The sequence below is a fragment of the Rhinolophus sinicus genome, chromosome 4, assembly GCF_057876585.1.
Source record: "Rhinolophus sinicus isolate RSI-liver-muscle chromosome 4, RSI-T2T, whole genome shotgun sequence".
Lineage (NCBI taxonomy): Eukaryota > Metazoa > Chordata > Mammalia > Chiroptera > Rhinolophidae > Rhinolophus > Rhinolophus sinicus.
This window is the reverse complement of record NC_142504.1, coordinates 22,740,658-22,758,989: the sequence shown is the minus strand read 5'-3', so window position 1 is coordinate 22,758,989 and position 18,332 is coordinate 22,740,658. Positions and strand designations below refer to the sequence as shown.

The 18,332-nt window shown below is 33.6% G+C and overlaps 1 protein-coding gene and 1 long non-coding RNA gene across 3 annotated transcripts in view; one reads left to right on the top strand and one right to left on the bottom strand.

Annotated features, from left to right (window-relative positions):
* CRPPA (CDP-L-ribitol pyrophosphorylase A) overlaps positions 1–18,332 on the bottom strand; it is a 217,447-nt gene that overhangs the window by 90,985 nt on the left and 108,130 nt on the right. For both annotated transcript variants that reach the window (XM_074340804.2, XM_019727133.3), the window contains one exon: positions 3,561–3,692. In XM_074340804.2, coding sequence (XP_074196905.2) covers positions 3,561–3,692 — 132 coding nt within the window. The remainder of the gene's footprint in view (positions 1–3,560; positions 3,693–18,332) is intronic.
* The window catches only part of LOC148758339 (uncharacterized), a 60,785-nt gene continuing 48,244 nt past the window's right edge, over positions 5,792–18,332 (top strand). Inside the window, exon 1 of the long non-coding RNA XR_016021063.1 lies at positions 5,792–5,871. This is a non-coding gene — a long non-coding RNA (uncharacterized LOC148758339). The remainder of the gene's footprint in view (positions 5,872–18,332) is intronic.

The following is an 18,332-nucleotide window of genomic DNA, read 5'->3' as shown; positions in this document are numbered from 1 at the left end:
GCCAATTTTGGGGAAAGAAAAGTTAACTAATACTTTACGACATTGATATAGCTAAGGAATTAGCATATTCAATAATTTAGTAAATTATATCTCTATGATTAGAAAAAATGTACACATGGAACATATGGAGTTAAGCAAAGCATTTGTTAGATTCCCATATCAGAAGAAAAAATATGAAGAAACTGAGTTAAAATATTATTCAATTAGATGTATATGTCAGTTATCGAATTATCAAAGAATTACCATTAATTGATCACAAATAACATTGTAGATACTAAATGTTATTTGTAGACAACATTTTCAGATACTAAAAACACAATCAATCCTTAGCCTTTCCCAAATCAGTTTTTCCCTAAAGGTGCATACAAATATAGACAACACCTAATTTGTAAATTGTACGAAGAAAGAAACTATAGCTAATTAATCATATGCTATATAATACTTAAAAAAGACTAGAAGACTGAAACACTAGGAAAAAAAACTGATACATTTAAATTCACCAAGCACAGAAAGTATTACACATGTGTAAAAGAACTCTACACAAACACAAACAGAAGCTCAATAGCATCATGTGTTTTAAAAACAAAGGCTTACATAATTCTATTTAACTATAAACATCATACACATGAACATTGAAGTGCAGCCCCCAAAAATCAAGACATTATCAGAAATATATCATAACAAGGCAGGTCTTTTGTAACCCAAAAAGACCATATGTATGTCACAGATATTGAAATTAATTATGTTCTCTCTTCTGAGGAGGGACGATCAATAAACTGAAAAACTATCCAAAGAAGAAGCACTCAACGCTATGTCTTATGAAAAATGATTAAAAAATCAAGAAAGGATTCACTGATCAGATACTTAAAAGGACACGCTGACTATCTATGAAAACACCCGAACGGCTAGCACACAGATGGGTTAGATTTAGGAAACAAAGCCCAATGTACAAACACTACAAAAAGCTGTATCTCACAGAACCATGGAAAGCACAAACCAATCATCTTTTCACTCAACAGGGAACAGAAGCTCCATCTTACATATTTTCATACCCTTAGTGTTAACAGAATAACTGTCAAGTAGGCACTCAATACTAGAGATATTGATTAACTAAACAGAAAAAAATATTACTGACGTATAAAAAGAGTATGTTCAGAGGTAGCAATTTCTTTACTTAGGGCATATTTGTGAGGAGTGTTTCCCAAAGTTTGTTTTATGGAAACATGAGTTACCTATGGTTGAAGAGTTACAAGAGAAAATAGAAAATGGCATACCCCATGTCCCCAGTTTGGAGATGTGAAATGCTTATTAGTATGTAAAGTATTTGTTTGAAGCCCTTCATTAAAGTAGTCTGTTTATTCACTGATGTTTCCCCAATATTTTAACCATCACCTTTTTTAATGGTGTCTCGGGCGAACATCCCAGGGTGCTTTGGTCAATGCTCTCTAAGGTGGACTTACACTTTGGACAATGTATTGGACTTCTGAGATCAACTCATGCCTGTGTCTTTGAGGACAAATGCACACCCTGTATTTTAAACATTTTCACATATGTGAAACATCTGCACTATTGTATGTTTAAGATGAGACAAGCAACACCTAAGTATGCTATCTTTGCTTTCTAAAATGATGAGAAGCATATCTTGAAGGCCTTGTGGGATCATCTTCTTCCCACTTTTGGAAGCCTGCTAGAGCTGGCTTAGCAGGTCCAACTTTGCTCAAAACAACAAAGGTCAGATGCCAAGCAGTAGGCAGCAAAGGCTCCTTCTTTCCCACAGGGCCACTTTTCCAACCGGGGGCCCGCACAGGTGCAGAATCACATAGATACTCACTGTACCCATCCCATAAATGTGTAGAGCATGCCAGGGGTTGGAAAATCAGCAATTTTATTGTAAATATAAACTCTACAAGAGTTACTAGGTTTAGCAAAGAAAAACAGAAGCTGTCCCATTCTATCTGAATTTCAGAATAACAACAAGATATTTTTTAATGCGAGTATGTTCCATATAATATTTGGGAATACTTATACTAAAAATTAATATTTATCTGAAATTGAAATTTAACTGGGTATGCTATATTTCATCTGGCAACGATACTCTACACCAGAACGTCAGCTGTAGTGCATATAGGCCTTTTTTTGCTTAGCCTGAATCATAGGACAAAGAGAATTCCAGGGATTGTGTGTGCATTACCATTGGTCAGCTTTTGAGATTTTCCGCAATGAACTCAATTTTATGTCTGCATCATGTAGTATTAATGTGCGCCTATGACTCCTCACATGGCACAAGAAAAAGAACTCATTTATTTTTCCCACCATAATAATCTAGAGAACAACCAAAGAGAAGCTAATGAAGAGGAAATAGTCCTGAAAGAAGATTCAGATCTCAGTTCTTCATTCTTACTCTGACAGCTATTTGTCCTTTGGTCAGTTTTTTTATTTTTCTAGGCTTTGGTTGCCTGACTCCGATATCCCCTATAGCACTAACATTTTACGACCCCAAGTAAACTAAACTTTGTCTTGTTCTTGATGACTAACCATGCTTTCATATTTTGGAAGCAGAGGAAACAACCTCAAAGTTAAAGAAAACCAAGGGACTGGCTAAAAGATGATCCTTATATTTAATTAAGATCCATTTGTTTCAAAAGAAATATTGTCACCTTCAGGCTAAAAAGGTACCTTAAATATTTCATCAACAATAGCTGTTATTCATCAACCATATAACTTTAAATACCTGTCATTTCCTGGACAGTCAGTACCAAATAACATTTTTTCCAGACCATTGAAAAAACAGTTGATTATTTCACTTTCTTGACTCTTATGTGGTACCTCTATGAAACTATAAAGCATTCTGCACATTCCACAAAAGGTATCTATGTACAAAGGGCAAATCCACCTTCTCTAATAGATTGTCCAACAGTTTGATTTATATAACACTGTTCTGCACAGTCTATAATGCTAATCCATTTTGCCTTCAGCTTAACTTGCTGCGATTAAAAGACAGTGACAATTAGAGTTTTTCTCTAGTTAAATACTATGCCCTCTTATAATCTGAATGCCAAACATTGTTTTCAAGTGATTAAAAACTTGATCATCAACATCTTTAGCATAACATAAAAACAAATAAGTGATGTCAAGTTATATAAATGGCTGAGTTGTGACCTTAGGGTTGCCAGTTAATTCCAAAATTCCAGTTAAATTTGGATTTCAATTTTCAAAGACCAAATTTGGGACATACTTAAAATTATTTATTATCTGAAATTCAAATTTAACTGGCATTCTGTATTTTTATTTGTATATCTGGCAATTCTATGTGGACTATCTAGCATGAGACATTTGCCAATTATCATCTTTTTTTCACCCTAATCAAAATACCTGTTTTGATTTTGATTTTCACTCCAGACTTGAGAAGTTCTACCTACTACAGAATATAAATAAATGAGTAATTTTCCAGCCAAATTTATTCTTATTAATATCTGTTAACTTTTAACAAAATCAGGTCCCCATCATTAACATTATATTCTACAGAACATATCATCTGAAGAGACCAACATTTTACCTACCTGTGGATAATATATGAGAAGGCCACATAATAAAATGTTTCTTTTTTTCACTTCCTTTGCAAATTCCCTAATCTGCGTTAGGTTTTCCATTTTCTGACCAAAAGGTACAGATTTACAATCAAGAAAATGCACCTGAAAATTAACGTAAAAGGCAACAATTAGAATACCATCCCCTTCAGTTTCCTTTAAAAAATATAACATTAAAGAAGCTCAAAACACACATAATTATATTTTTATCAATTTGCATTAATTTTTGGTTAAGCATTCTAAGCCATAAATATTTAATAAGATCAATGCATCATCCTTTATAAATACAGAAGCAGTAAACACTCACTGACAATATAAAGTTCTATTTGAACTTGTGATAGAGTCACATGTATAAAAAATACTATTATCATTTGATCAATTCATTCAACTTAGTTCATAATTTGTAATTTGAAACTAGGATACAAATAAATAAATATATATTTAGGAAATTAACACTATCAATAAAATTCAAGTGAGTATTCATCTAATTTATGTACATAAATCTGTCTACAAGAATTCTTTTCAAAGTAATTAACAATTGGAATTCTAACAAATAATAATTTGTTTCTTAAAGTAAATCTAGAAGAATTTTATGTAGTGTTTTTTAGCAGTGTTAAATAGTGTTTTTCTTAAAATAATTCAATTGACTATTTTTTAAACATTATTTTTCGTTTAAATTTTATGGAGCACAGGTGATCTTTATTCATTTCTCCAAAATTATTGAAGGTTTCACAGTGTTGTTCATCTTTTATGGACTATAAAAGACATATACCCTCAAAATGAACAATTTAAAATGCAAATGTATACATAAAATGAATACTCTGAAATATATTTATTCTTTCACAATACCAAATTTTAAAAACTTTCAAGAATTATAATTTGTTCAATTATGCATATTTATTAACTCGGGGCTTTTTAAAATATACTCTACCCTAAAACTTTTATACTAGTCCCTTCCCTTCCTCTCTACTCATTTATATGGAAATGTGCTCCATAGAAAATACACAACAAAATATCTTATGTTTTTTCTGTAACACAAAGGAGATTTTTTTTTTTCTTCCAACCCATCACATTACATTTTGCTTTTCCAGGGAAAAGTACTTATTAGCATCTATTTTTAAAGAGAATTATGAGATGACATGTAATATGTATGTATATGCGTTAAGTTAGTAATATTCAATAATTTTTCCTTGGAACTTTATATTAAATATAGTTAATTAAAGACAAACACATATCGCTGCTTCTTCCTGAAATCCAGGGTGACAATAAAGACTTTTTTTTCTCTAAAAATGTTCAATCCATAAAGAAACCAAAAGAATAGACAAAGAAGAAAAGCGAAAACAAAAAAAGAGAGATGAACAGCAGAAGGAAACATTTCAGGTTTTTCTATCTACTGACTACCTCATGAAAAGATACCCCATGAAAAGATGATGTGACCTTAGGCTTGCCTTCTCCTAGGTGTTTCCCTGAAAACTTATAATGGTGAAATTTCAGCTTTTTTGCCAGGTAGCATTGCTTATGGTAAAAGTAACTCCTGACTGGTAAACCACAGGCAGGCTAAAAGAATTGTGAATGAACTATAAATACTAGATCTTGCTTCAGTACAATTTAGTAACTTGCAGCCAGGTGTCCCCCTAGCTGGGACCTGGAAGCTAATGCTTATCAGCTGTTGCAAAAGATGTCCATTCTTATTTGTAGCTGAAGGCTTCTAAAAGGATGGCTTACATGTCACCTTCTGTGGCCTCCTCCCCTCATCCATGAGAAGCCATGGTGGGAGGAGAAGAGGTGTGTCTGTGTCGAGGGGGAAGCTCCTATACTAATGTGCACTGATGAACTTAAGAGCTAAAGCTGAAGTGACATGGTCATCTCTGCCCTGCCTTTTTTTGTGTCCCGTAGTCTTTTACAAAGTTGGACAAACTAGTGCCACAAAGCCTCTTTTAATCTTATGATTTCGAAATATCTAGCTGAACCTAAAATTGCTGGTAGTGGGCTTGCAAACAAAAGCAGGTTATTTCCCCAAACTCAAGGCAATTTTGGAAACTTCAGTCATGGTATGGACCTAGAACCAGGGGACTGGCTGAGGGTAAAATTATCTCCAGAGCCCATATTGCCAGATAACTAGATGGCCCCATACACTGGCGACTAACTCTTCTAACCATGTAATTACCTGTACTGTTTAGATGCCATGAAATGCCGGGGGACACCTTGTCCAATATACCTTATGTGGATGGAATGCCCTGGAGTTTTGCAGTGCACAACCTGGGCTACTTCATTGCCAGCCAAGGTAAGTAACTAGACAGACATTTCTTGTTTGATACAACTTAAGATTTCCTGACAAATTTTGAGTTCTGAAAATTCTCATACTAAAATAAGGGGCATGGGGAGAGCATTTGTGGGGGGAAAAAATAGCACAAGGAGCAAAAAACACAAGACTAATTTGTAATTACAGCCTTCACAGAGATTTAAAATGCACAGAAATGAAAGAGTGAACATACTGGTAACACGTTAAATGGAGAAGGAATGATGGATATTATAAAACTGGGAATGGAGTTCTGCACCATGAAGCTGCCCCTGAGGTTGACCCAGCAGGAAGAGCAACCTGCCAAGAGCTAGTGAAACTATGGGGGATCAGACCTGGGAGCAGGTCTGATAATTTCCGTGAAAGTGTCCTAAAGAGAGCATGAAACTGCATTTTTAAATGGAAGTTAATTACATTCACTATTAATTATAGAAGCAAATAATAACTTCGGGAGCCTAAAAATGGTAGAACTAAAACTCTAGACAACAATAACTCATATTGGAATGAGAATGCTCAATGGATAATTGAAGTGTGCTGTGTCTGTGTTTTGTTTTGGAGAAGGACAGAAATTAGAAACTTTACGCATGTCTAACTTATAGCTAATTATGCATATTTTAAAAGTAATGGTATTGAGTTAAAGCTATGTACAACTATACTTTATAGTTTCTGAACTTTCAAAGTGAGAAAAGGATTATGTATATCAACGCATCAAAGCATAACAGGAAAGTAGTAAACAAAACAATTGGCCAACAGCAACAACAAAATAAGTTTGTAGAAGGAATTCCAAATCCAAAACTAAAAAAATAAATGCAACACATTGAACCCTTTCATAGGTAACAGATTTAACAGATTGAAAAAAACTAACAATGTGCTAGTTATCAGATAAATATCTAAAGAAAACTATGCTGAAAAGTACAAAATAAAAGGATGAAAAAGACATTCCATGCAAATACCACCAAAAATAAAGGTTGTAGCGATATAATACGACACAGTAGAGTTTAAGACAAAAACCATTAAAACAGATAAAGAGGAATAGTACATAATAAAAATCAAAAATTATCATAATCAAAACCTTATTACCAAGAACATAGGTGTGAATGCACAAAGCGAAAAAATCGAATTGTATGAACACAATTTCCAAGTCCGTAAACAGAGAGGGCTGTTTTACTGCATTTCTCTTAGAAACTAACATATGAATCAAATAAAGATTTAAAAAAATAGAATGTCATAAAGACTTCTGATCCAGTGCAGCAGCTAAGTTGAGGATTGGTACTTTTCCTTCCAAGTTTCTAATTCTATTGCTGTTATTTTGGCTGTTCTGATCCAGGCAAAGTTGCATACAAGCTGATGCCACTGCCACATTATATGGACCCAAATCCCTTATTCACCAATCACATGGAAGCTAATTTTTTGTTACAGAGATATATGCCATAGCATCTAGGTTGAACTGAAGTACATGGTACGTGGTACAACAATTTTTAAAAGTTCTCATCAAGTCATGAATGGAAGACTTTCATTCCAGCTACACATCAATAAGATACAACATACACTAGCTCCTTGGAAAGAAAAAAGTAACAGCCCTTAAAAAAATGAAAAATCAGTAGGCCAATGCTGTTTACCACAGACTCCATGAGTTAAGGAAACGGTGCATAAAGGTGAGTTCTAGGCAAGCTATTTATAGATCTACAAACGGCCTCTGTTAGCCCACCAAACCTAATACTTCAATTATAAGGAAACTTGAAGACATGTAGTAATAGAACACAGGCGATTAATACAGGTCCTTTGCTTGAATACTTAGTATGTGCTAAACATTGTACTAGTCAATATAATTAAATTTTAAAGAAGCAGACATGGATATTAACCTTACGCAATGTATAATCAGGTTGACAAAATTAAAACACGAAAAAGTAGGATGCATCTCAAAATGCTCTTTCACCCAGATGGGGAGGTCTGATGACATACGAAAAACAGAAAATAATCTCCAGCAGATGTGTAATTCCTAATATCAAAACCATGAAACTTAAGCATATACTTTACATTGTGCTACTAATTTTGAACCTCTAAAACACACCAACTACTTAGGAGTTCCAGGAAAATCTTCAGTTTGTATAGTAATGCAATCAATTTTAATTTTAAAAACAGGGCAGGTTTATACAACCACAGCAGAGGGTTGCAAAATGATCATGATAACTCAAGAGAAATGTAAATGTTTTTGCCTTAATAAAACAAACTTACAGCCTGGACAGGCTTGCATCCATTGAAAGGTAGCTAAACATTTCATCTAGGTTGAGTTCTGCAGATTTGCTTATAGCTAACAAGTAGATATTCTTTGATCTCTTTTTTTGCACTGTTCACTAATTTGCTACATGTAAATTACAGTAAAAACATTTCCCATTTAGGATACCATTTCTAACAGTTCTTTTTCATTCACACACTCAAAAAAGATACTGATCTCTTTCTAGAACCCCAAAAAAGAATATCTATATTTTTTTAAAGGTAGCAAATTCACTCCTATAAACTGGTAAACTGCTTAAACATTTAACATATGGGTAGCTTCATGGCTTTGTGGGTGGGCCAAGTTTCTGGCACCCAGAGTTTGGAAAAACTTCTCTGTGCCTGATGTCGTCTACATTCAGTTGTACACATGCTTTCGATTTGTCTAGTAAACATTTAATATACCCCTGGTCCCAGATGAATTCCAATTGATTTTCTTTAATATTTTAAAATGTGATTTTTCACTTCTTTCTGAGGACAGGTACATTAAATAAAGGACAATAATTAATATCACACACAATATTCTTTAAAATATCACGAATGATCCATAACCCCACATCTAACTCTTCTGTTTCATTCCAGAGCCCATGTTCACAGGAAGGCCATGAGTCAGGATTCATGATAGGAGGAGAAATAGACTCGTTGTTTATTTGACTAAGAAGAGAGTCAATTTGTGAAGCATAAGTATATATCCACATATGCATTACTTAACGCCCACCAAAGTGGAAGGAAGGGCAGTCAAAATGAAAGTTACGGTAATTATCAAATAATTGAGTTAAAAAGAATTGGTAGATAGAATAGAGGTTCTCTGAAGCCACACAATGCATACTGCAAAATTATCTACATATGTGTACAGAAAAGTAAATTGTGTGAATTAGGCCGAACATCATCAAAAAAGCACTTTTCAAAAGAAATATGAGGGAAATCTAATAACATGAAACTAGCTAATACTAAGCAGATCAAAGTAACAGTTCATCTTAAGGATTATTAAAAATGAGAAAAACTTTCATCTCACTTCAACTATTTATGAATTATATGGATTCTATTAATGAAAATTGCTTTAATTTAATGAATTGTCCTTTTAAAGAGAAAAAAGAACAACCTTTTAACATTGAATCACTTCATTTTAGAACAAATTTAAATGAATGCCATTATGAAATTCAAATCATACTTCTAATGAATAGAAACTAATTAAGTTATAAGCTATCATGGAAACTCAGAGCAAATGCTTAACAACTCATTTGTAAATCTTAACAGAATAAAATATCAGCAAAACTAGTGGGTTGAGAAATAATGGCATGTAACAAAAGATAGGAAATTAATAAATGCACTTTGCATTAAAATATCAACCATATAAAGATTTAAAGATTTAAATGTTTCTATTGATTCAAATAATTTAAAAAAATGAGTTCTATAATATCAGTATAAATGTTATATTTGTGTACATTTTTTCAGATCCTTATTTAAAAGATTAAAGAAGTAATGAAACCAGAACTTCACATTTAAACAGTCAATACAAAAACCTAACATTTTTTTAAAACATGTAAAAAAAAACATAAAACTGAACATTTTTTTCATATCACTTCACAAAGTGATTTCTCCTATAAGAACTAAACTTTGCCACTGTTGTATTATAGCACAATTAGCTGAAGTATTACATATATCTATACAAATTAGCATCTGTAGCCTCTGTAAAAAATTTTAGAATCAAAAGTTAAAAGCAATCCAATGATTAATATGAAGCATTGATTTGTTTAGCTAGCATTATTTAAAACATATAACTCTATATTTTTTTCTGAGAAAATTTGTCAGAGAATATAAATTACAGAAGTTAAGAAGTTACAAAAAGCAGGTGTGTGATTTTTCACTGAGTTTAGTACATAATCTTTATACATGTTAATGACTTATTAAAAATTTCATTTTACATAATCAAATTTATTACTGCTTAAGCAACAATCAATAATTATTCTGTGGTTGTCCACAGGCCATTTAGATAAGCATTACGTGGTACTTTTTAAAAATAAATAATATTTTTGGAGTTCACAAATAGACACTATCTATTGAAGCCAACCACTAGACATTAGTCTTAGAAAAAACACAACACACAGAAATTCCAATTACAGTGCTTCTAATAACACATTGGAAAATCACTGGTATTTGTTTTGTTGGGTTATTTTTTTATTAAAATAAAATACTAGCTTAACTTTTTATTGCCATAAAAAGTTACGTAATAGAATGAACATTCTACATTATGTAATACAACGAACCCAATATAAAAGGTGGCCAAATAAAACATAGTCTAGATTTGCACTACTAGAGTATCCAATAGCCATATATGGCTATTTATATTGAAATTCAAAGTTATTAAAATTATATATAAATTACTAGCTACACTTCAAGTGCTGAAAGCAACAGGTAGCTAGCAGCTACGATACACAAGAGTATAGAAATCGAACATTTCATAATTGCAGGAACTGCTAAGAGGCGTAATTATCTAGCACAAAAGAAGTGTATGTAACATCATTGATGGTCATACACTCCATTCATTTTTTTTTTGGAGGGGTCATTAATTTATGTGTCTGTATTACAAAAGGAATTTTAATTCCTGCCTAAATGTTCTGTTACTACTTCAAGTCCCACTGTAAAAAATTAGATATGGAATAAGCAAAATTATCTAGAGTCTCAGCTAAAACAGACTGAGTTTGTTTCTTATCTACATTTAAAAATATATACCTGACAATGTGGATGGATATGAATGTGTGAAAATAAAACTCCCAAATTGAGAAGGGCCCAGCTTGTTGCTGCCCAAGTGGGAGTAAAAGGGACTAAATTTACCTTTTTACCAGAAACAAGTAAAAAAGTGTGAAAACCATGTGAAACAGGGAGTTTTAAGGCATGATACACTAAGCAACTAAGGACATCTCTGAGAGAGGACAAGTAAATGATATGAGCCCTGTATCTGCCCCAACTTACTGCCTTGGCACATGGGGAAGGGTTGTGGCTGTTCAGGTTTAAGCCCCCCAAAATGATCAGAAGGAACAGTGCTGACACACACCCAGGGTCAGAAAGAGTGATAACAGCCATCACTCAGATCAGAAAACATAACTTACAGGGCATTAGGTACAGGACTAAGAAGGTCCTTGCCTCCATTGTGGGAGATAAATACATCACTCAAAACTGACAAAGGTGTTCAAATTAGCTGACAAAGATTAAAATTGGTATTATAACTGTAGCCCACATATTCCAAAGTAGAGAAATAGAAGACATAAAAAAGGACCCAAGTCGAACTTGTAGAGGTGAAAACTACAGTGCCTAAGATGAAAAATGCACTGTATTTTTTTTTTTAAACTCAGACCTCAGCATGTCTGCACACAAAGAATGGTACAATGAGGTAACACTTTCATGTCATATGTGTGCTGAGCTCAACTGAATGACCAGCAGGGCTAAGAAACATCTGCTTGGCATATGCTTTCATCATTGTGTGAGATTAAATGTAGTAACACAGATGAATGAGTGAAATACCGTATTTCCCCAAAAATAAGACCTACCCCGAAAATAAGCTCCAGTTAAGACTGCCAGCCAGACAGACACATTTAGTACGTTATGACGATGTTCCAAAAGAAGATGACATGACAATATTTGAATAAATGTAGATTGTTGTACATGAAAAAATAAGACATCCCCTGAAAAATACACCCTAATGTGTCTTTCGGAGCAAAAACTAATATATGACCCGGTCTTATTTTTGGGAGAACACAGTAGCACATTCTGTTGGCATATTATAATCATAGCACATAAGTCTGAAGATAACCTGTGTTTAATATTATATTTATAACAAGGCCATTTTCAGGCTTCTAGATCCATTTAACTGCAGAGGATAGGATGCAAGGAAAAAACCCTTCCTCAACTGTTAATATTATAAGTATTTAATAGGTCCATCAGTTTATTGCACAATCCATATAAAATGCAGAAATAGACTAGGAAAAGAAATCTCAATCATTTTCCATAATCTTTGATTTCAAACTTTTGTCTTCATCAAAATAACCTAATATTTCTTATTAAATACATAAATATGTTATACACATGAACTAAAAGATAAAATTAATGCTCATCAATGCAAAAATTTACTTGCTTAATATGGTAGTGATCCATTTAGAATTTATTTTGAAACAAATATAAAGGAATGTCTCTTCCAAAAATGTTTGACAATCACCCCTTAAATTCAATTTATAGGAGAAAAAGAAAGGCCCACTTAGAAATGAGAAACACTTCAAAGTTTATGCTATCTTTCAGGGTAAATACAGAAAGTAATTTAAAAGAAGACATAAGTAGTCATTTATGGACACAATAAGTTACACTTCCTAACATGAAGCATGAAGACATGATTCGCAAGAACTAAGAACAGACATCTGTAAATTAGATGATTATAGCTGTTGTATGAAACAAAATTTCTTTTTCTAAAAGGCAAAATGGAAAAAAAAAATTGAACTATAACAAAATGTAAGGAGGATAGACTAAATCAAGACAGTAAAAGAAAAAAGAAAAGAAAAAAAAAAGACTAAAACCTCTGGTAGAACTAGCAGTATTGTTCTCCTTTATATAATAGCTATTACTTGAAATGAAATTTCTACTTATTTCCACAGACCTAGCTTCCTTCACTTCTGCAAGTCACCACAGAGCATTTATTTGTGGGGGGCTGCACTGAAATAGGTGGAATAGGAGACATCATGTCCTGGAATGGCAAGGCAAGTTCAAGTCAATACATATTTCTGAATGCCTACCCATGCTGTGTGAGTAAAGGGGGAAAGACTCTGAGCATGGGGGTGTGAAGGAAGGATTCCAAGAAGAAATATTGTTACTCAAATTTGAAAAATAATAAGAGGGAAGCAAACACGAGAAACATGGTATTTCAGGTAGAAAAACCCACCAGAGGAAATACAGATATGTCAGGTAACATGGTGCATGTGTGGAAGGAACTACAGTAGTTCAGTATTACCAGAGGGCAAACTGCTCAGTGAGAATACTAGAGTAAGGATGATAACATTTAGCAAGATCCAGCCCAGACCAAGGCTTTATGATCTGACTAAGCTTTGTCCAGTGGGGGATGAGGAGCCTCTGTATGGTTTTAAGGAAAGCAGCTTGGTAGATTTGCAATTAGCAAAATCTGTCACGGTGGCTATGATGGGGTCAAAACTGAACCAAAAAGAGAGACTGTTGCAAGGGATAGTTTAAGATGAATTCAAAAATTTTAAACTTCATGCCCTTGAATATTCCTGTCAAAACTTAGAGAAGCGATGCAGAGATAAAAACATAGCAGTTGGTACATGAGTAATACTTTATGTCATGAGACTTGATGAGCCAGAGAGTATAGGTCTACTAAATAAATGTTTAACCGGTGTTGCAGGTAAAGGTACTAATTAATTGTGGCAAATAGATAATTTACAAATGAAAATTAAACCGAAGTTCAGGAAACTATGGCCCATAGGTCAAATCCAGCCTTCTGTTTTTTGTAAATAATGTTTCACTGTAACACAGCCACACCCTTTTTAAAAAATCTTGTCTATGACTGCTTTTGCACTGTAACAGCAGAGTTAAATAATTGCAATAAAGACATTAACAACCTACAAAGCATAAAATATTTCCTATCTGGCTCTTCAAAAGAAAAATTCGCTAATCCCTAATATAAAGAAGTTATCTCATACAACCCAGCAACCCCTCTTTTGGATATCTACGCAAACAATCTAAAAACATTTATCCATAAAGATGTATATATTCCTAAGTTCATTGCAGTATTATCCACCGTAGCCAAGACATGGCAACAACTGAAGTGTCCTTCGATAGATGATTAGATAAAGAAGATGTGGTATATATACACAATGGAATATTACTCAGCCATAAGAAAAGATGAAATACTGCCATTTGTAACAACATGGATGGATTTTGAGATTATCATGCTAAGCGAAAGAAGTCAGAGAGAAAAAGTTAAGAACCATATGATTTCACTCATATGTGTGATATAAAACCGAAAGCAAAAAAGGGACAAAGAAACAAGCAAAAACACATAGACACAGATGGCAATTTAGGGTCAGAGGGGTAAAAGGAGGCCAAATATATGGTGACTAAAGGAGAACTGACTCTGGATGGTGAACACACAACGTGATATATAGATGACGTATTATAGAACCATACGCTTGAAACCTATATAATTTTACTAACCAATGTCACCCTAATAAATTTAATTTTAAAAAAGTTTCTCTGATCCAGGCAAATAAAATGACCTGAGTTATCGCTTGCAAAATGAAGAGCATTCTACTTACTGGTTTTTAAGATCCTTTTCTCCTCTAACAATTTGGTTTCTCTTACTTGAAAAGGGCAAGTATTGACATCCCTAATGAACATCATGTGGTAAAGTGAAATGAGCATGAGGCGTATTCTTAAACTGAGGATAATAACATCTATAATAATCAACTCTCAGGATTGCTCTGAGGATTAAATGAGATCATGTATTTTAAAGAAAAGAGTGCTGACTCATTATCTGAGACATTCAATAAGTATCTGTTATTATTAACATTAACATAATTATACTAAGGATATTCATTAGCACGCCACATTTGATGGGGGGTGTCTGAGAATTATAAATGTAGTGGGAGTTCCATCTCCTATAAATCAGAAGAGCAAGAAATACAAGATCACAACTGGATTATTGTTAGTTAAACAAAAAAAACTCAGAACTCTGTCATTTCCACAAACATATTAAGTAAAAAAATAGAAATGTATAGTTTTCTCTCAAAAGACCTAGAAATGGAAATAGCACTCATAGTACTCAGAAGAGACACGCAGGTGACTGTAACCAGTGCTGTCATTCCCAATAAGAATTCTACAATAGCGATACCAGGATTATCTTGGCAACACTTGCTGCTTCCACCTTACCAAATACCAGTGAATCCAGTACCCCATCATGCAAGTAAAATAAGTATAAGCTTCAAAAACCCATAAAATAAAACCTCTGGTGCCTGGAAAATCAAATTATACTGTACTTTTCAAAAGTATCACACACAAATTTATTACCAACAGTGTTCAAGACAAAGCATGTTTGGATCAAGAAGCTTTTTGCACTGATTCCATCACCTTTCTGTACTTTCAATAAAAGAACAGTTCAAGCTTTCCAGAAAATTGCGCAAGGAATCTAATTTTAGCTGGCTACAGATTTTTATCCTAAAGCAATAGTGCTTAGGCCTGGTAATATTCTTACCAACTTCCTATCCACTAATGTTTTTATACTTAACCATCTTCCTATCTGTTCATGTTTTGACTCATGAACAAGGGTTTATTTTTGTTTTTGTTTTTTATTTTATTTTATTTTTTCAGACTAGGAAGCATTAGTACAGAAAAATTTCATAAAAAACACTAGATAAGACTTGGCAAAGGCACTGTAATATGAAAGATATATTTTTAAATTGTACCTAAACCTGGAATTCTATTAAAATTCCAACATTAAGGAGGCCTTGGAGGAGCGTAGCCTGCCTTTCCAAGAAGGCTTTAGGATAGAGTTTCTATAAGCACAAACAAACACACACACATACACACACACCACACACACACACAAACATTCACATACAAATGAATTGAAAGCTTTTGAATGCAAGTGAAATCATTCCAATTATCTCTGCCAACAAATTTGGGATAATCATCTGCCTACTCAACCTTCAGAAACAAATCAAAAAATAGCCTCTAACGTCCCCATCTGACTATCATCCATCCAGTCTCACAAGATACAAAATTAGAGGTTTTATTTCCTTTCTCTCATTAAATCAAGTGCCATTTTTCAGTGCTTCTATCTCTTGAATGTATCTTGATTCCAGCCATTTCTGACCATTCACTCTAAAACTACTATAGCCCCAGCCACCACCATTATTTCTTGGACGACTACACTAAGGTCCTAACTAAACCAAATGCTTCAAGGAATTTCTCTGATCTCTATCCTTTTCTCTCTGCAGCATCCAGAATGATGTTTAAATCGCAAATCTGATCACATCCATTTCTACTGGGTCATGCTGCTGTATAAAGTTCAAACTCCCAATGCCAATCTGGACCCAGACCTGCCTAATTCTGACCTCAACTCTCCCCAATGTGTAGTGCATTCTCTGTTTCAGATCCACTGGATCTTTCCACTTCTGACCATTGTAATGTGTTAGCCTTTCTATATAGAACTGCTATTCCTCTTACTACCCATAGAACTGGACCCTACTCAGTCTTCCAAATTTCAGCTTTCTCTCCTATCCTTAAGAGATCTCTGCTGGTCCTCTAGCCCAAGCCAAATTGCCCCTTTCTCAAGCAGACCTAGTTACAGTTACCTTGGGGTGGTGGATAGAATGGACAGTGATCCGGGAGACCCCATGAAATCTCCGTCACGATTCACCAGCCAGGCTAACTCTGGTCATTTCATAATGAAGCTCATATTATTGAGAATCTTCATTTTGGAAAAAAAGTTAAATAACATAAAATCCTTCCCTTACTTAAATGATCAAGATAAAACAATCTAGAAAATTAGCTTATATCAAAAGCCTCCTTCTTCTAAAGTAAGATGCAGTTTCAAACAAAAAAAGGATTATTAAATAAGCTACATGTATGTCTAAATACCTGTCACATAGAGGTTCAAAATATGTGACATGAATCTACATTAAGAATCAGTTAGGTAATGAAGAGAAGAGCATAGTTCCCTAAAAGGTGCTAACTAGATAGCACCTAAAGTGATTTTAAAATGAAGTGGCAAGAAGAAACGTTGGTGTGAGATCTAATGATTAAGGAATTATTTTCGGAAGATAGGATCCAGGCTAGATGTGGAAGGATAGGCTCCTTGGGAGAGGATTGGGGTGGGGTGGGGGAGATTAATCTTGCAACTGTTGTCAAAGAGAGAGGAAAAAAAGAAGGAATGAAAAGGAGGAAGAGCTAGCCTCAACCTAGTAAAAACCAGATTTTAAAAAGAGGAAGATAAATAAGAAAGGCACACATACAAGACAAATAATAATAAAATATAAAATAAATCTCATGAATCTTGTGATAAGGATTATAGAAAGGTCTCAAAAATGGCTCAAAAAAGAAATACCATTCCATCTAATTCCTATTTAATATGACTAGAATATGACTGAATTGTTCTGTTATATCCACACATAAAAGGCATGCAAAGTGGATCATAGCACAGTAAAAAGTCTTGACAACATGTTGCAATGGAGAATATATTTTTGGAAAGAGAAGCTACTTAGATGTCATCAAGAGCCTCCTACTCTGCTTCCAGGTAAAGATTCTGAACTAAGGTTCTTAGACATAAAAAACTTAGCCAGGTGAATAGACATTTGTTATTTGCAGACCTAGTACTTGTACCCTAACTAGACTCCAGGTTCAGCATCATTATAAAAAAGACCTCCCAAAACTCAAATCACAGTCTTTTTTCTATTCAACACTACCTTTCCAACAATATATTTTTCTCCATGAAGTAAAACCCTTTTCAATAGTATAAGCAAAGTCAGGCTTGGACTATTTATATTAATGTGTGTTCTATTAATGTGTTATTGATTATAGAAATATAACATTTAATTTTAAAATAATAAATGATATTAAAATATATTTGGTTCTATCTGTATATAAAATACCATAACACAATTAAGCTAAAGGCCATAACCATTATGTAAAATAGAATCCAGTGCACAAAAAAATCAGATGAGAGAAATTCCTAGGCCTATTTTTTTGATAAACTGAATGACCAAACCAATTGTTCAATTCCTTCTCTAGGACTAAAATTGATGTAAGCTGCCTAACAAAGATGGCTAGTTTCCTTTATTTTGCCGCTTATGCATTTCATGTTAAATTTTAGACACTGATTTACGAGGACAACACTGGCAAATAAATTCACAAACAATTTTGCTCATCAGACCAAGCTCAGTAAACTATTTAAAATAGGAAAATAAACAGTGATTCCAAATCCAGAGCTTAATCAAGAAAAAAATATTTATACAACCTAGAAAAAGTCTGCTGGAATTCATTCTATTCGCATATTCCTACAGAACATCACCCTATCTGAAAACAAATAACCTATATTCATGAAAAGAGAGAATACTAGGAAGGTGGGAATCATGTCTTCACACATCATCAGTTACTTGTCCTTCACAATTAAC